The following is a 21,879-nucleotide window of genomic DNA, read 5'->3' as shown; positions in this document are numbered from 1 at the left end:
GATTTTACTTTTACTCAATACTTTTACTTAAACTACATTTTATAGTAGTGTTCAGAATAAAGTAGTGCTATGTGACTAAAAAGATTAATCCAGGTTTTGAGTATATTTCTTATTGTTACATGGGAAACAAGGTACCAGTAGATTCTCACAAATCCAACAAGACCAAGCATTCATGATATGCACACTCTTAAGGCTATGAAATTGGGCTATTAGTAAAAAAAAAAGTAGAAAAGGGGTGTTCACAATAATATTAGTGTGGCATTCAGTCAGAGTTCGTCAATTTTGTGGAACAAACAGATGTGAATCAGGTGTCTCCTATGTAAAGATGAAGCCAGCACCTGTTGAACATGCTTTTCTCTTTGAAAGCCTGAGGAAAATGGGACATTCAAGACATTGTTCAGAAGAACAGCGTAGTTGGATTAAAAAGTTGATTGGAGAGGGGAAAACTTATCCACAGGTGCAAAAACCTATAGGCTGTTCATCTACAATGATCTCCAATGCTTTAAAATGGACAAAAAAAAAAAAAAAAAGACGCGTGGAAGAAAATGGAAAACAACCATCAAAATGGATAGAAGAATAACCAGAATGGCAAAGGCTCACCCATTGATCAGCTCTTGGATGATCAAAGACAGTCTGGAGTTACCTGTAAGTGCTGTGACAGAAGACGCCTGTGTGAAGCTAATTTATTTGCAAGAATCTCCCGCAAAGTCCCTCTGTTAAATAAAAGACATGTGCAGAAGAGGTTATAATTTGCCAAAGAACACATCAACCGGCCTAAAGAGAAATGGAGGAATATTTTGTGGACTGATGAGAGTAAAATTGTTCTTTTTGGGTCCAAGGGCCACAGACAGTTTGTGAGACGACCCCAAACTCTGAATTCAAGCCACAGTTCACAGTGAAGACAGTGAAGCATGGTGGTGCAAGCATCATGATATGGGCATGTTTCTCCTACTATGGTGTTGGGCCTATATATCGCATACCAGGTATCATGGATCAGTTTGGATATGTCAAAATACTTGAAGAGGTCATGTTGCCTTATGCTGAAGAGGACATGCCCTTGAAATGGGTGTTTCAACAAAACAGTGACCCCAAGCACACTAGTAAACGGGCAAAATCTTGGTTCCAAACCAACAAAATTAATGCCTCGCAGATGTGAAGAAATCATGATAAACTGTGGTTATACAACTAAATACTAGTTTAGTGATTCACAGGATTGCTAAAAAAGCAGCTTGAACATAATAGTTTTGAGTTTATAGCGTCAACAGCAGATGCTACTATTATTTTGAACACCCCCTTTTCTACTTTTTTTTTTTTTTTACTAATAGCCCAATTTCATAGCCTTAAGAGTGTGCATATCATGAATGCTTGGTCTTGTTGGATTTGTGAGAATCTACTGAATCTACTGGTACCTTGTTTCCCATGTAACAATAAGGAATATACTCAAAACCTGGATTAATCTTTTTAGTAACATAGCACTACTATTATTCTGAACACTACTGTATAATGTGGAGAAACTAAAGCTCTGTAAATACTTTCTGGATGCTCTAGCTAGCTAGCAAGACACATTGTGTGTGTGTGAGTATGTGGCTCGTATATTTCTGATTGTTAGTCAGTTCGTCCTCAGCTTTTGGATATGGCTTGCGTGTGGCATGATGATGTGCATCCTTTAATCTAATATATATATATATATATATATATATATATATATATATATATATATATATATAACCCTTGGCAATAATTATGGAATCACCGGCCACGGAGGATGTTCATTCAGTTGTTTAATCCATCCATCCATCCATTTTCTTCCACTTTATCCGGAGTCGGGTCGCGGGGGCAGCAGCTCAAGCAAAGCCGCCCAGACCTCCCGATCCACACACACCTCCCCCAGCTCCTCCGGGGGAACCCCAAGGCGTTCCCAAGCCAGCCGAGAGATGTAATCCTTCCAGCGTGTCCTGGATCTTCCCCGGGGCCTCCTCCCAATGGGACGTGCCCAGAGCACCTCTCCAGCGAGGCGTCCAGGGGGCATCCGGAAAAGATGCCCGAGCCACCTCAACTGACTCCTTTCGACTTGGAGGAGCAGCGGCTCGACTCCGAGCTCCTCCCGAGTGACCGAGCTCCTCACCCTATCTCTAAGGGAGCGCCCAGCCACCCTGCGGAGGAAAGTCATCTCGGCCGCTTGTACCCGCGATCTCGTTCTTTCGGTCATGAGCCAAATCTCATGACCATAGGTGAGGATCGGAACATAGATCGATCAGTAAATCGAGAGCTTTGCCCCCCTACTCAGCTCTCTTTTCACCATGATGGTCCGATACAGCGACCGCATCACTGCAGACGCTGCACCGATCCGTCTGTCGATCTCACGCTCCATCCGTCCCTCACTCGTGAATAAGAATCTGAGATACTTAAACTCCTCCACTTGAGGCAAGGACACTCCACCGACCTGAAGAGGGCAAAGCACCTTTTTCTAGTCGCGAACCATGGCCTCGGATTTGGAGGTGCTGATTTTCATCCCGGACGCTTCACACTCGGCTGCAAACCACCCCAGTGCACGCTGAAGGTCCTGATTTGACGAAGCCAACAGAACCACATCGTTCGCAAACAGCAGAGACGAGACTCTGTGGTTCCCAAACCAGACCCCCTCTACACCCTGGCTGCGCCTAGAAATTCTGTCCATAAAAATAATGAACAGAACCGGTGACAAAGGGCAGCCCTGGTGGAGGCCAACGTGCACTGGAAACAGGTTTGACTTACTACCGGCAATGCGAACCAAGCTCCTGCTGCGGTCGTACAGGGACCGGATAGCCCTTAGCAAAGGACCCCGGACCCCGTACTCCCGGAGCACTCCCCACAGGGTGCCCCGAGGGACACGGTTGAATGCCTTCTCCAGATCCACAAAACACATGTGGACTGGTTGGGCGAACTCCCATGAACCCTCGAGCACCCGATGGAGTGTGTAGAGCTGGTCCAGTGTGCTGCGACCAGGACGAAAACCACATTGCTCCTCCTGAATCCGAGGTTCGACCATCGGTCGAATTCTCCTCTCCAGTACTCTGGAATAGACCTTACCGGGGAGGCTGAGGAGTGTGATCCCCCTATAGTTGGAACACACCCTCCGGTCCCCCTTCTTAAACAGAGGGACCACCACCCCGGTCTGCCAATCCAGAGGCACTGTCCCCGATCACCACGCGATGTTGCAGAGGCGTGTCAGCCAAGACAGTCCCATAACATCCAGAGACTTAAAGTACTCAGGACAGATTTCATCCACCCCAGGAGCCTTGCCACCGAGGAGCTTTCCAACCACCTCGGTGACTTCAGTTGTTTAATTTTGTAGAAAAAAAAGCAGATCACAGACATGACACAAAACTAAAGTCATTTCATATGGAAACTTTCTGGCTTTAAGAAACACTATAAGAAATCAGGAAAAATAATTGTGGCAGTCAGTAACGGTTACTTTTTTAGACCAAGCAGAGGGGAAAAAAATATGGACTCACGCAATTCTGAGGAATAAATTATGGAATCACCCTGTAAATTTTCATCCCCAAAACTAACACTTGCATCAAATCAGATCTGCTCGTTAGTCTGCATCTAAAAAGGAGTGATCACATCTTGGAGAGCTGTTGCATCAAGTGGGCTGACATGAATCATGGCTCCAACACGAGAGATGTCAATTGAAACAAAGGAGAGGATTATCAAACTCTTAAAAGAGGGTAAATCATCACGCAATGTTGCAAAAGATGTTGGTTGTTCACACAAAAGATGTTGGTTGTTCACAGTCAGCTGTGTCTAAACTCTGGACCAAATACAAACAACATGGGAAGGTTGTTAAAGGCAAACATACTGGTAGACCAAGGAAGACATCAAAGCGTCAAGACAGAAAACTTAAAGCAATATGTCTCAAAAATCGAAAATGCACAACAAAACAAATGAGGAACGAACGGGAGGAAACTGGAGTCAACGTCTGTGACCGAACTGTAAGAAACCGCCTAAAGGAAATGGGATTTACATACAGAAAAGCTAAACGAAAGCCATCATTAACACCTAAACAGAAAAAAAACAAGGTTACAATGGGCTAAAGAAAAGCAATCGTGGACTGTGGATGACTGGATGAAAGTCATATTCAGTAATGAATCTCCAATCTGCATTGGGCAAGGTGATGATGCTGGAACTTTTGTTTGGTGCAGTTCCAATGAGATTTATAAAGATGACTGCCTGAAGACAACATGTAAATTTCCACAGTCATTGATGATATGGGCCTGCGTGTCATGTAAAGGCACTGGGGAGATGGCTGTCATTACATCATCAATAAATGCACAAGTTTACGTTGATATTTTGGACACTTTTATGATGTTTAAGGATGATGAAATCATTTTTCAAGAAGATAATGGATCTTGCCGTAGAGCAAAAACAGTGAAAACATTCCTTGCAAAAAGACACATAGGGTCAATTTCATGACATAGGGTTAATGTCAACGAGCAGATGTGATTTGATGCAGGTGTTAGTTTTGGGGATGGAAATTTACAGGGTGATTCCATAATTTATTCCTCAGAATTGAGTGAGTCCATATTTTTTTCCTCTGCTTGGTCTAAAAAAGTAACCGTTACTGACTGCCACAATCTTTTTTCTTGATTTCTTATAGTGTTTCTTAAAGCCAGAAAGTTGCCATTTGAAATGACTTTAGTTTTGTGTCATGTCTGTGATCTGCTTTTTTTCTACAAAATTAAACAACAGAATGAACATCCTCCGAGGCCGGTGATTCCATAATTTTTGCCAGGGGTTGTGTATATATATATATATATATATATATATATATATATATATATATATAAATATTAATGCAGTGCCTGTAGGTAGTTTGCATTCTTATAGAAAGTTCTGAGCTTAAGTAGATTTTTCATGGATGGTTGTATAAGGTGTATGTTGTATGTATGTTTGAAGGTGGGATGTACAAAGAGGTCTACTTACTCTTACATAGTTTTAACAGACAAAGTATATGTTTGTTAAGACGTGGTTGACATTGTGATACAAAGACACATACACAAATACAGTTATTTTAAGAAAAAGAATGACATTTATCCTACATGGTCAGACATATATGCACACACTTGTCACGGCCACCCTCTGTGCTGCCTAAAGCTTACTGCTCACATTCGTATACTGTCGTATTTCTGCAATACTTCTATTTGGCATGCCTGGCAATTCACTTTGCTTTTGTAAAGCTCATCTCTGGCTTCAAAATTAGCTAGTTTATTCCACAATTTGACCAACAAAATGTCAAAATCTATACAAGTCAAATCTTTGAATATGTCTTGTTTACTTTGTTTACCACATACAACTGTTATATTAGAGATTGGTTGTCTGACTTTGAACACTTACCTGGTCCTTTCAGATCGAGTGAAGGCTGAGATGGATCTCAAGGAGCTCAGTGAGACTGTGCAGCAACAACAGCAGCAGAACCAGCAACAACAAGGAGCCCAAGCTACCCTCCCGACTCCAAAAAGACCACTTAGGAGTTTGGACAAGACTATTGAAAGCTGCAAGGCACAGCTTGGTACATACACCTTTCAGACTTAATGACTATTGAGTCCAAAATTATTTACTGTATTTTCCAGAGTATATGTCACACCTGTTTAAAAAAAAAAAAAAAAACCTCTTGAAGACGTGAAAAAACATACAAACAATACAAAAGTCATTTATCAGGTCTTTACTTTTAGATTTTTGTGCATTGTTGTAGTGTATTTTGGTTATTGACATTTCTTCTTTTATTACTGGAGTTTATTGTTTAGTGCATTGATTCCTGGGAAAGTCAGGTATCTGTTGTTGTTGTTGTTGTTGTTGTTAGTAGTAGTAATGAATGTATGATTTTTCAAAATCTAAGTTGCAGGACTATCCAAAATAGTAAAAAAACAAAAGCAACTTTTACTGTGCTTGGTATGTTAGCTGTCTACCATAGCATATTAGCTTAAAAACTGATAAATAATAAATAAGATCAAACTGCAGACTTTCAGCTGTGAGGGTATTTACATCCAAACTGGGCAGTGTTTGTGGGCCTTTAGGCCCTGTCACAGTGGTGTATTCGTAGAGCTGCTTATTGCGGCGTTAAATACGTGCGTACTCAGCATTTTTCAGTGTTCGTTCATACTTGCAGCTGCACGTGTTCGCATTTTAATGTGTGCACACAGTCGCGTGTGTCATGCCGCACCAGTCCAGTGCTATATTCTGCCTCTGTGGAAGTGCGCTCTGTTCTGTACTGCATGGTGTGGTGCGGCTCAAAAACAGTGTCATTTAACTTTATTTATTTGTTTGTTTGTTTGTCTTGGTGGATCACTTTCTTTGTGTCCAGATGCTGCTGAGTCTGGCTGTGGTAAAGGCTGCCTTGAACAAAACGCTGTGACTCGTTAAACTGGGAGAGAGCGCTTTTATTGATCTCTCTCTCTCTCTCTCTCATGAAACGATGGGACAAAGTGAACAGTCCTCATATAATGAATCCAGTATGATAAAGTGAAGCAACGATCTTGCAGTATTTATAGCTCCAGAAGAACAACAGGGAGATGTGAAGTGGCGCACAGTACTGTGTTTAAGCATGGGCGGGCTAACAATAGTGGACAGTAGCACAGCGCTGCGTGTACTTGCGTGAAGGCTCCATGCTGTGCTGTACGCCGAAGAAAATTAAACATGTTTAATTTCTTCCGTCCTACGTGCGTAGCCCTCAACATACTGCTGCATATTGAAAAAAAACTCGTGAAGTGGGCGGAGAGCTGCTCATTACAGCGTAGATGATACGCTGTAATGAGCAGCTCTATGAATACGCCACTGTGACAGGGGCTTTTGCTTTTTAAAGCCCAAAAACTAATTGGATAATTGCCTTGTCAACTATTTCTAAAATAAGTGGGGTGTGTTTTATTTAAGAATAAGAAAAAACTTTATTAATCCCAAAGGAAATTACAATTACAAATAAGCAGATGAAATGTCCCATTGGAAAGATGGCAGATATTCTAGACTTTGGTACATTTGTGAAACAAAGCCACTATAAAAATTCATAATGTAATCGATCTCTGGTGAAGACAAAAATACATAGTTTATTTCCTTGACCAACATGAAGCTTCTGCACTGGCAGCTTTGTCCTTTCAAGGCGCCCTGCTGCAGCTAAGTGTTTGCTCACCTTCCTGTCCACAGCGTTAGAATAACTGTCAGCAGACTGCAAGGATTTACTAAGGGTTTTAACTCCCGACAAGCCTCACAATTAGGAAGGTGAGGTTAGTTTTCCTTAAAAAACAAACAAAAAACAGCAAACATTCTACGAGACTGGTAATCTTGTATTCAATGGAAGGAACTGCTTAAGGTGTCTCATCTGTGAAGCATTGTGGCAGTCATGTTATGATGAGGGCATGTATGGTTTCCAGTTGTTCTGGTTTCATGGCATTGATATGACTGCTCACCAAAAGCAAAAGGATGAACTCTGAAGTGATTGGGGCCATAGCATTTGCTTGCATTCAGTCAGTTGTTTCCTCACCCATGAACAGTGTAGATAGGCAAGAAAAGCTGTGAAAGGTATGCCATAATTTGAGTCAAAGATGTAAAAAGTCCTACAAGGATGGGGTCCAGGCCAGTTTTTACTTATGCACTACTCCATTTTCGTGTGGTGTCTGCTGTTCGTGTAATTCCAGTATTTATAGACCAGCTGTAGATTCTTGTCTCATTATATATCACCAGTAGTTTTTACCAAAGATTTCTAAGTGAAGTTTTTTTTTTTTTTTTTGGGTGCCGCCGCATCGCATTGTGGGAGCTATAGGATTGGACGACGTGCGTCAATCTGTCACTACAACTAGTTAAAGCGACTCCCAGACAAAATAACATTTATTTGAGTCACTGAGAATAAACTGTTTTGAAGAAAAGCGATGGTGTTGTTAATGCGGCTTCTCCCAAGGCAAAATGATACACATACCAAAGGACAGGGAAAGGACTGTAGCTTTGTAAATGAAAATATTTATAATCACACCAGAGGGATAAACTGTAAGACTGAGACATAAGTTGAGCTCAAGAGGAATATCAGGGAGAGATGCAGCACTGACAACAGCAGCTAAAAGTAGAAAGTAGAAAAACAAAATGTGCGCGAGTGCCACACCCTCAGACACACAGAGACAGACGTGGTGACAAACGTCGCACAACAGACAGTACACCAGAGAAGGATAAACCTAAAACGGAACCAAGATGGCTGAACACAAAGATCAAAAAGCATAGAAACACACAAAGGAACAAGCCACTTTGACACTTGTATGAATTTTTTGGCTCAGCACTGCAGCAGTGTCAAGGCAACCGAAACACTATCACATGGTAGAGACTCTGATTTAGAATGTTTTTTTGGTGGGGAAGGGTATATAGGAGTCACCCAGTCTGCCCATCTATCCATGAGTATTGTAAGACCAAGTCCTAAACTGGTTGGTGGATTTCAGTCACATTGAACACAATGGTAGCACATCATATGTGGATGGGCATAAAGGAAAATTATTCCAGTCTGGCCTCTTTAAGGGGAGATAATTGGACTTTTTTTTTTCTTAATAGTATATCATTATTAATTATATGTATAAACAGACTTGTTGGGCTCTTCAGTAAACAGAGGTTGACTGACTTATTTCAGACATTTCAATACGACTATTTCCTTACTACCCACCAGTATATACTACAGGCAAGCAACTCATTTTGTGGGATCTCTGGTTGTATGTTGTGGCAAAAGCATGAACTCTTATTGTTTTGCCCAACAGGTATAGATGAGATTTCTGAAGATGTGTATAAAGGTGTGGATCGAAGTGACTCAGAGGATTCCGACAAATCTGAGACAAGTGACAGTGAGTATCTCAGCGATGAGGAGCAGAGGCCAAGAAGCTCCACCCAGAATGACAAAGCAAACAGAAAGAGACCGAGAGCAACAATAGAAGGGGAGACCAAGGAGGGTCTTAAAGGAACAGGAGATAAAGCCACATCTGAACCTTTGCCAAAAGACAAGCAGAGTAATAATGTCTCGGAGAGAGACCTCCAGGACAAGCCCCAGTCCCATCCCCTTACTGACAAGCCAAGATCTCAGAGCAGGGGCAAACAGCTGCAGCCTCAACAGTAGCTGAACAAGACTCTGATTCTGAAAAGAGAGCTGGTGATCGACCTGGGGGATGAACATGGAAGCTGCGACTCCAAAAGAGCCAGAAGAGAGCCAGGAGCCTCGTCTGCCAAAACGACAAAGGAGTCAAACATTGCCAAGCCGGAAGGTGAGATTGTAGTTACTGTCTTTCGTGAAGAGGGACTCGTGTCACAGTCTGGACCGTTTGTGATGTTGAGGTGCTTCTCTTCGTAGGTAAGCCGCCATCATCTGCAGCAGCAGCCACACCAATCCGGGAAGTTTCATCCAGTGTGAAAGATCCCTTGCAACCTGCTGCCATAACAGCCCCAGCCATGTTCCACTACAGCTTCTGACCAACTCAGTGCCACCCCACCTACCAGCAGCCCAAACAGTGCTCCCTCTCCCGCCTCCACCACAGTCACCACACCAGCCCCTGCCTCAGCCCCTGTCAAGAAACAGCGTCCCCTGCTGCCTAAAGAAACGACTCAAGCTGTGCAGCGTGCAGTGGTTTGGAATCCTACCAAATTCCAGACGTCTCTCAGAAGTGGGCATATGCAGAAAGTGCAGAGGCAGCAGCAAAATGGAGAGCAGCCAGCAGTGCTGGCTCAGGCCCAGACTCAGGTTCAGACACGCAGCCACAGCAGTCGCAGTCACAGAATTCCTCTTCCAGTACCCGGTATCAGACCAGACAATCAGTCAAGGGTATATACTCAGTCATAGACACGCACCTTAGCACAAAAATATGAAATGTGTAGCACATGTAGAATTTTACTTTTCTCCTCCTTTGTCTTGAACAGTGCAGCAAAAAGACTCAGCTTCAAATAATTCCTCATCAGCAGCTACGCAGGCAGCGTCCAGCGGCTTGTCTTTGATGACAGGGGATTTACAAATTCCTACCGTCTCAGCTGATGTTGCTGCAGATATAGCCAAGTACACAAACAAAGTAAGTTTAAAAAAAAAAAACATGACGATACAAATATTTTTGGTAATTTGTTGTCAATTAATAAAATTCAATAATTTAAGTCTCAGGTGGTACAATGTACCCATGACAGCATTGTCAACCGTGATCTTGACGTGAGCTCCCCCCCACCCAATTTTTTTTTTTTTTAAATTCTGTGGTTGTCTTTGAAATCTCATGAACAAGTCTGAACACTGACCACAAATTTTTAAACTGATCAGTTGCATCATCGGTCCAGCTTTCTGCCATTTACATGGAAAACAACGGCTTTTAGTTATTTCACCTGCTCCCAGTTGTTGAGTTGCTTTTAAATTTAGCATGTTTTACACCAGATTCCCTTCCTAACACAATTTAACCCTGTATCAGAATACTCAGTATGCAGTATCGTCTGTTTGGAACCAACTGTCGCACGTAGGAGAACTACATGAGCGAGTAATAGGAACACAATTTGGTGTTCCAAGTTTGTGCTGCCTCCATCCTACCTGGTCTTTGACCTAGGTGTGTACAGAAGATGCATATGCAACACTAGTGGTGGGGAAAAAAAATACTGATTCTACGATATTACAATATTTAATTTTACAATATGATATCAGTCCAGAACCAATAATTCAAAATCAGTTGCTAGTTGGAATAAGTGGGCATACAATACTGCTTTCTTAACACCTCTGAGTGCCTCAGATTTTCTCAGCTGTTTAACAAAAATCACAATATATTATAATATCAAATTGCAATAATATCAAAAAATTGTGATATGTATTGAATTGGCACCCAAGTATCATACATCATGATGCATGCCATATCAAGAGGTAAGTATATAATCCCAGCCCTAGCACCTATGTCTGTATGCCACAAAAACTTCAATTTTGCTACAGACTTTTTAATGTTTCCCAATACTTCATAAATGTTTATTCATACATGCCCATGGTCCCTTGGACACTGCTACGATTTTCATGTATGTCTACTGTCTTCTTTGAGTTTGCCCAGAAAATTCTTCTGTTTGCATTATGGAATAGTGTAGTACAGACCATTAGCACACATGGAGGCAGTACATCATCTGGGTACCGATCGACTGCTACTAAATGCCTGCTGACTATTCAAATACCCTACGGATTATGACATGCGGCTTTTTGGCAGCTATATAGTAAGATGTTATTAATATGCATGTCGCACAGTGTACACTGAGAAACTTGTACCGCTCCAAGTCTTCCTCAATGGTCCCCCCAGCCAAGCACTATTCAGGACTTATTAGTTCTGATGGGATCACACGTGCTCAGAGGGGTATGCCTACACATATCTCCAGCAGATTGTATTACTTTGAAATACCCTTTGTTGGGACAACCAAAGCGTCTTTGTCAGAACTAAATGAAAACATGTAACTCCAGTTCTCGTAACACAGTATGCTACTTCACTGTTCTCTACCTCAGCCGTGAGCGTGGGGTCTCCACTAGCCAAAGAGCTGGTCACTTTGATGCCAGAGTGTGGCTGAGTCTTAAAGGATCCTTAAACTTAACATTGAACCCCTGAGTTGTTCAACCTTGGACACATTTGCTGCTTTCATCCCCAAATGTGGGATAAATATGAAGAAAAAGAAAATGATGATGCTGTAAACATGACACATGCAAGGATACAATGTTACTATGTGATTTTCTACTTTTTACCTTGTTTCATTCCTTTAATTTTAAGGTAAAGTGTTGAATGAAATTGCTCTATTTAATGAAACTTTTCTACAAACTTTACAGATTATGGACACAATAAAAGGGACAATGACTGAAATCTACAATGACCTTTCCAAAAACACATCAGGAAACACAATTGCAGAGGTAAGTAATGGCATAGTAATTGGCCTCTCTTCATTGGCTTCCTGTTAATTCTAGAATAGAATTTAAAATTCTTCTTCTTACTTATAAGGTTTTGAATAATCAGGTCCCATCTTATCTTAGGGACCTCGTAGTACCATATCACCCCAATAGAGCGCTTTGCTCTGACTGCAGGCTTCCTTGTATTTCCTAGGGTTTGTAAGAGTAGAATGGGAGGCAGAGCCTTCAGCTTTCAGGCTCCTCTCCTGTGGAACCAGCTCCCAATTCAGATCAGGGAGACAGACACCCTCTCTACTTTTAAGATTAGGCTTAAAACTTTCCTTTTTGCTAAAGCTTATAGTTAGGGCTGGATCAGGTGACCCTGAACCATCCCTTAGTTATGCTGCTATAGACGTAGACTGCTGGGGGGGTTCCCATGATGCATTGTTTCTTTCTCTTTTTGCTCTGTATGCACCACTCTGCATTTAATCATTAGTGATCGATCTCTGCTCCCCTCCACAGCATGTCTTTTTCCTGGTTCTCTCCCTCAGCCCCAACCAGTCCCAGCAGAAGACTGCCCCTCCCTGAGCCTGGTTCTGCTGGAGGTTTCTTCCTGTTAAAAGGGAGTTTTTCCTTCCCACTGTAGCCAAGTGCTTGCTCACAGGGGGTCGTTTTGACCGTTGGGGTTTTACATAATTATTGTATGGCCTTGCCTTACAATATAAAGCGCCTTGGGGCAACTGTTTGTTGTGATTTGGCGCTATATAAAAAAATTGATTGATTGATTGATTGATTGATAGAGATGGTTGAACAATTTGTGTTAATGATTGATAAATTATATTGTGTATGGTTGCTGTAGATTCGACGGCTAAGAATAGAGATTGAGAAACTCCAGTGGTTGCATCAGCAAGAGTTGTCTGAGATGAAACACAACCTGGGTAAGTGCTGTATGCCACGGTAAATCACAGGTCATCAGTATCACATGACTATTATTGTGAACTATGAATTTCAATCATCTACAGATATTTTTGTGTTTGTTCTACTAGAACTGACTATGGCTGAGATGAGGCAGAGCCTGGAGCAGGAAAAAGAACGGCTGGTGGCAGAAGTGAAAAAGCAGCTGGAGTTTGAAAAGCAGCAGGCAGTAGACGAGACCAAAAAGAAACAGTGGTGCGCTAACTGTAGGAAAGAGGCTATTTTCTACTGCTGCTGGAATACCAGTTATTGCGATTATCCCTGTCAACAAGCCCACTGGCCGGAACACATGAAGTCCTGCACGCAATCAGGTAACACCGTGTTCATGAACGTCTCAGGTGTTGACTAAATCAGTGCTAATAGGGCAGTGCAGTCTCGCTTGAACCCCTGTGTGATATTGCGGGACCTGACCACTTCCAGAGACAGCCTGCCGTTGTGCAACATAAACACAGCATCACTTCACACGGAAAAATGGTGTACTATTTTGTTTTCTGCTGCAATCACTGAAGCACTCACGAAAAGTGCAGTTGTTTTCGGTTCCCAGTTGAGAAGGGAAGAGGAGGGAAATGTGAGGTCGTGTCGGTAAGTGTTAGCCTACACACTTTGATAGAGTAGCTGCGTTCTCTCGCCTGCACAACCGCCTGGACATGTTTGAGCTCCGGGCCATAAACAAACCGCAGCACATGTTCACTTTCCACCACATTGCCACTTTTTCTTTGCACTTCCACTTTGCAATGTAATTTGCCAAAAAACTCAGAAAAAGTGCCGTGTTTCTGATGGGGACATACGAGGGCTGTCGATGAATGTAGGATTATTGCATCATATGCATCATACGTATTTTACCCCTTTAGTGCCTGCTCTCAAACAAGACTGCACTGCCCACTTGCTTCTGTAAAGTAAACTTTTGTTTATTGCTGTTTTGTGTTCTGAACAAAGTGGTCACACAAGTGTGTGAGTACTTTAGCAAAGAATACATACATGGAGAAGCCCCCCGAAAAAGTGCATTTTTTTTTTTTTTTAAGTTGAAGAGTGTGTGTGAAAGGGTAACAGTACTTTCACATAGTTGTGGATGAGCCACTTTCAATAATGCATTGCACTAATAGTATTCTAATGTTCTAATGCTCACTTTTACTGCCAAAGTCACAGTGCTATTGAAGTACTCCAACATATCTGCAAATTTCCCCTGACTTAGGCCTGTGTTAAAGTTTCTGTTCCCAAAAAAGAAGCAGCACTGCATTTTGGCCAGGAAGCCCTTGAGAAACGTGTGCAGAATCAGTTCTGCTTACATGTGACTAATTTGAATTTAGTGGTCACATACGGCAATCTTGGAGTTGAAATCTGCCAATTTATCAAGAAAGCCAGGCACATACAGTGCATCCGGAAAGTATTCACAGCATTTCACTTTTTCCACATTTTATTTTACAGCCTGATTCCAAAATGGATTAAATTCATTTTTTTCCCCTCAAAAATCTACACACAATACACCATTATTTAGTTTTTCTTCAAGTTTATAAAAAAAGAACAAACAAAGAAATCACATGTACGTAAGTATTCACAGTCTTTGCCATGAAGCTCAAAATTGAGCTCAGGTACATTCTGTTTCCACTGATCATCCTTGAGATGCTTCTACAGCTTAATTGGAGTCCACCTGGGGTAAATTCAGCTGATTGGACATGATTTGGAAAGACACACACCTGTCTACATATTAGGTCCCACAGTTGACATTGCATGTCAGAGCACAAACCAAGCATGAAATCAACGGAATTGTCTGTAGATGTCTGAGACAGGATTGTCCCGAGGCACAAATCTGTGGAACGGTACAGAAACATTTCTGCTGCTTTCAAGGTCCCAATGAGCACAGTGGCCTCAATCATCCATAAATGGAAAAGTTCCGATCCACCAGGACTCTTCCTAGAGCTGGCCAACCATCTAAACTGAGCTATCGGGAGAGAAGGGCCTTAGTCAGGGAGGTGACCAAGAACCCGATGGTCACTCTGTCAGAGCTCCAGCATTCCTCTGTGGAGAGAGGAGAATCTATCTCTATCTCTGCAGCAATCCACCAACCAGGCCTGTATGGTAGAGTGGCCAGACAGAAGCTACTCCTTAATCAGAGGCACATGGCAGCCAGCCTGAAGTTTGCCAGAAGGCACCTGAAGGACAATCAGACCATGAGAAACAAAATTCTCTGGTCTGAGACAAACATTGAATTCTTTGCCGTGAATGCCAGGCATCATGTTTGGAGGAAACCAGGCACCATCCCTATAGTGAAGCATGCTGGTGGCAGCACCATGCTGTGGGGATGTTTTCAGTGGCAGGAACTGAGAAACAAGTCAGGACTGAGGGAAAGAGGAATGCAGCAGTGCACAGAGACATCCTGGATGAAAACCTGTTCCAGAGTGCTCTTGATCTCCGACTAGGGCAACAGTTCATCTTTCAGTAGAACAATGACCCGATGCACACAGCCAAGATATCAAAGGAGTGGCTTCAGGACAACTCTGTGAATATCCTTGAGTGGTCCAGCCAGAGCCCAGACCTGAATCTGATTGAAGATCTCTGAAGAGACCTGAAAATGGCTGTGCACCGTTGCTCTGCATCTAACCTGATGGAGCTTGAGAGGTGTTGTAAAGAGGAATGGGCAAAACTGCCCAAAGATAGGTGCACCAAGCTTGTGGCATCATATTCAAGAAGTCTTGAGACCGTAATTGCTGTCAAAGGTGCATCAACAAAGTATTGAGCAAAGGGTGTAAATACCTGGGTACATGTGATACATTATTTTTCTGTTTTTAATAAATATGTATAGTCACAGTCTGTCCATAATGAACACCATGTTCGAACATAAGGATGCTCATAAGTGTACATGGTACCAGAGGTCCCTAGGCCGAAGATCGATGATCGATTTTGTGATCGTATCATCTGATTTGAGGCCGCATGTTCTGGACACTCAGGTGAAGAGAGAGGCAGAGCTGTCAACTGATCACCATCTGGTGGTGAGTTGGAGAGGACTTGGGAGGAGACTTTGGACAGACCTGTTAAGCCCAAACCGATAGTGCGGGTGAACTGGGAACGTATGGAGGAGCCCACTGTCCGACAGATCTTTAACTCACACCTCCAGCAGAGCTTCACTAGCATCCCTGTGGAGGTTGGGGGCATTGAACCAGAATGGGCAATGTTCAAAGCTTCCATTGCTGAAGCTACAGCGGGGAGCTGTGGCCTGAAGGTCTTAGGTGCCTCAAGGGGCGGCAACCCTCGAACACCGTGGTGGACACCGGTGGTCAGGGAAGCCATCCGACTAAAAAAGGAGTCCTTCCGGGATATGTTATCTCAGAGGACTCCAGAGGCAGTTGCAAGGTATTGACAGGCCCAAAGGGCAGCAGCCTCTGCTGTGGGGAGGCAAAGCAGCGTGTGTGGGAGGAGTTCGGAGTAACCATGGAGAAGGACTTTTGGTCGGCACCAAGGTGCTTCTGGCGGACCGTGAGGCACCTCAGGAGGGGAAAACAGGGAACCATCCAAGCTGTCTATAGTAAGGATGGGACTCTGTTGACCTCAACTGAGGATGTAATCCGGCGCTGGAAGGAACACTTTGAGGAACTCCTGCATCAGACTGGAGCGCCCTCTATAGTAGGGGCAGAGCAGGAAGCCGATGGAGGATTTTCATAAATTTCCCTGGTGGAAGTCACTGAGGTAGTCAAACAGCTCCACAGTGGCAAGGCCCCAGGGGTTGATGAGATCCGTCCAGAAATGCTGAAGGCCCGGTGTGTGGAGGGATTGTCTTGGATGACATGTCTCTTCAACATTGCGTTGAGGTCTGGGACAGTGCCTAAGGAGTGGCAAACCAGGGTGGTGGTCCCCATATTTAAAAAGGGGGACCAGAGAGTGTGTGCCAACTACAGGGGCATCACACTACTCAGCCTCCCTGGTAAAGTCTACTCCAGGGTGCTGGAAAGGAGGGTTTGGCCGATAGTCGAACCTCTGTTTGAAGAGGAACAATGCGGGTTCCGTCCTGGTCGTGGAACAGCCGACCAGCTCTTTACTCTCACAAGGATCCTGGAGGGTGCCTGGGAGTATGCCCACCCAGTCTACATGTGTTTTGTGGACTTGGAGAAGGTGTATGATCGGGTACCCCGGGAGATACTGTGGGAGGTGCTGCAGGAGTATGGAGTGAGGGGATCCCTTCTCTGGACCATCCACTCTCTGTACACAAAAAGCGAGAGCTGTGTTCGGGTGCTCAGCAATAATTTGGACTCGTTTCCGGTGGAGGTTGGCCTCCGCCAGGGCTGTGCATTGTCACCAATCCTGTTTCCAGTTTGGTGGGCTCAGGGTCTTATCACTGCTTTTTGCAGATTATGTGGTCCTGTTGGCTTCATCGGCCGGTGACCTTCAACATTCAGTGGATCGGTTCGCAGCTGAGTCAGAAGCGGCTGGGATGAGGATCAGCACCTCTAAATCTGAGGCCATGGTTCTCAGCAGGAAACTGATGGATTGCCTACTCCGGGTAGGGAATATGGCCTTGCCCCAGGTGAAGGAGTTCAAGTACCTCGGGGTCTTGGTCACGAGTGAGGGGACGATGGAGCATGAGATTGGCCGGAGAAGCGGCACAGCAGGGGCGGTATTGCATTCGCTCTGCTGTACTGTTGTGACAAAAAGGGAGCTGACCCAAAAGGTGAAGCTCTCGATCTACTGGTCAATCTTTGTTCCTACTCTCGAGGATGTGTTGTGTCATGACCGAAAGAACTAGATCGCGTGTACAAGCAGTCGAAATGGGCTTCCTCAGGAGGGTGGCTGTTGTCTCCCTTAGAGGTAGGGTGAGAAGTTGGGTCATCCGTGGGGAGCTTGGAGTAGAGTCGCTGCTCCTTCGTGTTGAAAGGAGACAGCTAAGGTGGTTCGGGCATCTGGCAAGGATGCCTCCTGGGCCCCTCCCAAGGGAGGTTTTCCAGGGACGTCCATCTGGGAGGAGACCCCTGGGAAGACCCAGGACTAGGTGGAGAGATTATATCTCCACACTGGCCTGGGAACGCCTCGGGATCCCCCAGTCAGAGGTGGTCAGTGTGGCATTGGAAAAGGAAGTCTGGGGTCCCCTGCTGGAGCTGTTGCCCCCGTGACCCGAACCCGGAAAAGCGGTTGAAGATGAGTGATGAGTGAATAAATATGTAAAAACTTAAAAAAACCAAACCAAAACAAAAAAAAAAAAACTCTTCATGTTGTCATTATAGGGTGTTGTGAGTCAAATTTTGAGGGGGAAAAACATAGCTTTTATGGTCATTTCAAAGTTTTAATTAATCCTATCCAACTTTTAAAAATAATATATAGTACTGTACAAATGTTTTTAAACGCCTCTGATGTGTGTACATATTGAAACACTGAGTCTGTTTATAAATAAATTAGTAAAATATGTAAACATTTTTCAGCCTTAAAAAGCTTGTTTATTTGTGACTCCCCCGACCCCCCCCCCAAAAAAAACCCCAAACAAAACCAAAATCAAACAAATAAAACATTAATGCTATTGTCTTATTAGCTACAAATGACAACTACACGCAGTTGTCTCTTGCCACTGCAAACCACTCACTCTGATTGAAAATGAATGGCAAGTCATCACTTTGCCTCTGTCGCTTGTAGATAATATGATCACAGCTTAAGGGCTGTAATGTGAACATAGGAAATTTAATTATTGATGAGATGTCCAAAATATTTTCAATCTTCACTACTATCTTCATATTTCATCTTGAAATTTTGGTACCTCCTCTTTCATTCTTATTTATATTAATGTCATAGGTTTAATGACTATAACATTGTTCCAGACATAAATCTGTTGTCTTGCACCACCATCACCATCCTTATGAACCTCAATCCAAGCACCCATTCCTTGAGATTGGTGTGACTAATATAGGTTATATGGTATTACCTTTTAACAAACCTGCATAATAATAACCAGAATGTGCAGATACACGAAATTGCTTGCACTTATGTTTGGTCTTTCTTTCTAGCCACAGCTTCTCAGCAGGAACCAGAGGCAGAACCAAATTCAGACCCTTCGGCCAAACCATCAGGCCACTCTCCAGCCGCACAGACTCTACCATCAGGTGCAGGATCCATAACAGAAAAAAGCAGCTCGCCAACATGCACGGACAAGAGCAAGGAAAGTGCTGGCGTTACTGTGACCTAATCACTACACTGCAGATGGTCTGTCACAAGTCAAATTTTGTGGCGTTGTAGCTCGAAGATGCACGACTCTGTAACCAATCACTTTGGGTTTCCACCAGTCTGTATTCAGCTAGGTTTGCCACATGAACATAGTTGGTCTTAATGTGAACCTGTATGTCATGCTGTAGCATTATGTTGTAGCTCTGTCTGAAATCAAACCAAAATGGTCAAAATATGAAATATTGGTATATTAACACCCACACTAACTGCCACCCAATATATTTCAAGGCTTTGGCATTTTATTCCCTATGTAAAAAAAATTTTTGTATTGACTGTTGTCGCTTCACATGAACATGTTTGTTTGTCTCCCCCCCTCTCCCTCCGTCATACCATCAGAGTAATTGGGAGTGATGCAAGTTACATGATTGTCTTGAATTATTTATCTTCATATCAAGCATCATTTTATGAAAGCAGTTTTCATCCGTCTGATTTCAACCTGTCCATTTCATGTCAACAGTGGCTTTTTTGTTTCATACCACTTTTGTATTGTAGTTTGACATTGTATAGCCATATAAAAATATTTGATTTATTATAAAACAAACAAAAAGATAAGACTGTACAGTTTTTTAAGAAGATACCTGGACAATATTTATAGTGTTATGTTTTTATAGTAGGCTTAATTAAATATTTCTATGTGTCCAAAAATTGCTATTTGAAAATGAAACACTTCATGTGAATGTCCGTGCTAAACCGAAGTGTTTTCATCACTTCTTGGGGAAAAAAACTGATGTAAATCCTATTTAGGCTGTGTCTAAAGATCGGTTAACATAACTAGTAAATGCAGATGGATGGATATAATTTCCTGTGAGCATGTCTGCTTTAAATTTGTCCTGTTTCTTGTTTACATATTCTACATACTGTAAATGGGTTGAAAAAGAAATAAAAATGATCATTTCTGTGCTTATTGGTTGTGTCAAGTGTTGCAAGATCAAAGTTCCAAACATGTAGCATAGAATTTTTTTTCCCCACATAATAATAATAATAATAATTAAACAATATATTGAGCACAGTCAACCAACGCAAGGCCACAGTGACAAGACCATGTATTTATTTTCCAGGGCGGTTTAAACATCAAACAATCACTATGCATGGCCTTAAATATTAAGAGATTAAAACCAAATATCACATTGAAAAACATGCTTGAGGTTACGTCTTGTGGCAGACAAATGATCACGAGATAAACCTAAATAAATATCACATGACACCTTCGGGTGCAGAGAGGAGAACGTACTATCGCGAGAGAGTAGACAGCTGTTCATCAATTATCGCGAGGGTAGCGATAACAGCGAGACAGTGAAAATGGAAGGTTGTGATCGCTAGTTAGCTGTGCGATTTCACCCGAAACTGGAAAGCTGTAGTTAAGTGTTGAAGGTACCATGTCGCATTTCTTCATGTCGTCGATGCAGAAGCTTGCAACATTTAATTCGTGACTGCGTGGTTCAAGAAAGTAGTGTAAGTCTTAAAGCATAGTACAGGAGCTAGCTTACGGCTAATTTAGCTGCAAAGAACAAAGTCGACTATCTGTTGGTTTCACGGAACAAGTCTTACTTTTTCTCCATTACAATGCGAAGCTTGTTAATGTGCTTTTACAGCTAGTGCTAAGAAAAAAAAAGTTAGGACTGTTGTTTCACTTTTGTTGTGCTATCGAGTGTGAGCTAAATTTAGCTTGAGGAGACATTTTGATCCGCTTAGCACAACGTCAGTCCTGACGAGGCTTAAATTATTTTTCTTTGAGACCTAAAATATAATTTTTGTTTTAAGAAAACGTGATAACTTTATAAATAAGTAAAATGTATATACAATGTTCACCTTTTAAATGAAATCATTTTTGGGCAGTCTCCTGCATTTTATATCAAAACGGGGTCATACTTAATCAATTTTCCTACTATGACTTAATTGAGGGTTCACTGGTGACTGGATTTATGGTGGCATGTACAGCTCATTGAATGAAAGGCATGGGTGGAAGGAATCTTTCGTAGGGGCACATTACCCTCACAGCTTGGTAAGATTCAAATCACGGTACGTAATCGTCAGGTTTCTTCATATCTGTACAGAACCAAAGAGTTGCGTAAAATAAAAAGGTAGTATAATAACATTTCAAATGTTTTTTTTTTTTTATCCTGGGATGCTACAGTTTTGACATCAGGAACATTTTGCCTGAAATTTTGGTGTTACATGTAGTATAATTGCATAAAAAGCTGAAGATTACAAATGTCAGTCAGTGCAGGACCTCGAGTATAAATATTGGAGGTTTTCAGTTACACTTTTGTGGGGGGGTTGTTACACCCCTAATATATACCTTGCGTGTGTAATAGAGAATGAGCAAAGACATCACAATGCATTGCATTCTGGGGTTGTAAGTGCTGTGTTCACTCCCACCCAAACAAACAGGTTGGCTTTGAGTTTGTGTTTTTCACGTTTGTTATTAGTTCATTTGTGTCTACCATATTTCCATGTGGTGAACATTGAATAGGAATAAAACTAATGGCCCAGTCACATAGCACACGAGGATTCCTGAACGAAGGGAAAAGTAAAAAAAAAAAAGTCACTAGTCGTTGAGAAAAGGTGAACGAAAGAGCTTTATCACCGAACAGCCTGCGAAGCAAGAGCGTAATGCTGCGTTTACACATAACGGCGACAAGTCATGATTGCCACGAAGTATACATTCTTGGCCGCTGATCATGAATGTGATTATTCAGGGCAAAGGCGTCAGGTGTCCTCAGGAACTGCTGCAACCTGTTACCACGTTACGATTAATGGCACGTGTTGCTGGAGAATTATCAGGAACCATTACGCACGGTCAAGAATAGCGTTCCACGCGCGCAACAGCGCATTAAGTT

At 42.6% G+C, this 21,879-nt stretch overlaps 2 protein-coding genes across 2 annotated transcripts in view; both read left to right on the top strand.

The window, feature by feature from the left end:
- The window catches only part of LOC117512664 (protein kinase C-binding protein 1-like), a 61,538-nt gene extending 41,595 nt beyond the window's left edge, over positions 1–19,943 (top strand). The window contains 9 exon segments of the mRNA XM_034172811.1: positions 5,390–5,551; positions 8,763–9,220; positions 9,374–9,709; positions 9,754–9,814; positions 9,910–10,055; positions 11,810–11,890; positions 12,726–12,804; positions 12,913–13,152; positions 18,823–19,943. Of these exon segments, the coding sequence (XP_034028702.1) occupies positions 5,390–5,551; positions 8,763–9,220; positions 9,374–9,709; positions 9,754–9,814; positions 9,910–10,055; positions 11,810–11,890; positions 12,726–12,804; positions 12,913–13,152; positions 18,823–19,001 (1,742 nt within the window). The 3' untranslated portion in view covers positions 19,002–19,943.
- Positions 19,944–20,312: 369 nt separating this feature from the next.
- Positions 20,313–21,879, top strand: part of LOC117512659 — a gene marked incomplete at its 3' end in the record, with an annotated part of 106,899 nt that continues 105,332 nt past the window's right edge. Inside the window, exon 1 of the mRNA XM_034172807.1 lies at positions 20,313–20,491. The remainder of the gene's footprint in view (positions 20,492–21,879) is intronic.

The sequence above is a fragment of the Thalassophryne amazonica genome, chromosome 6 (assembly GCF_902500255.1).
Source record: "Thalassophryne amazonica chromosome 6, fThaAma1.1, whole genome shotgun sequence".
Classification (NCBI taxonomy): Eukaryota; Metazoa; Chordata; class Actinopteri; order Batrachoidiformes; family Batrachoididae; genus Thalassophryne; species Thalassophryne amazonica.
Note: the sequence above shows the minus strand (reverse complement) of the source record. Positions and strands in the feature narration are given on the sequence as shown.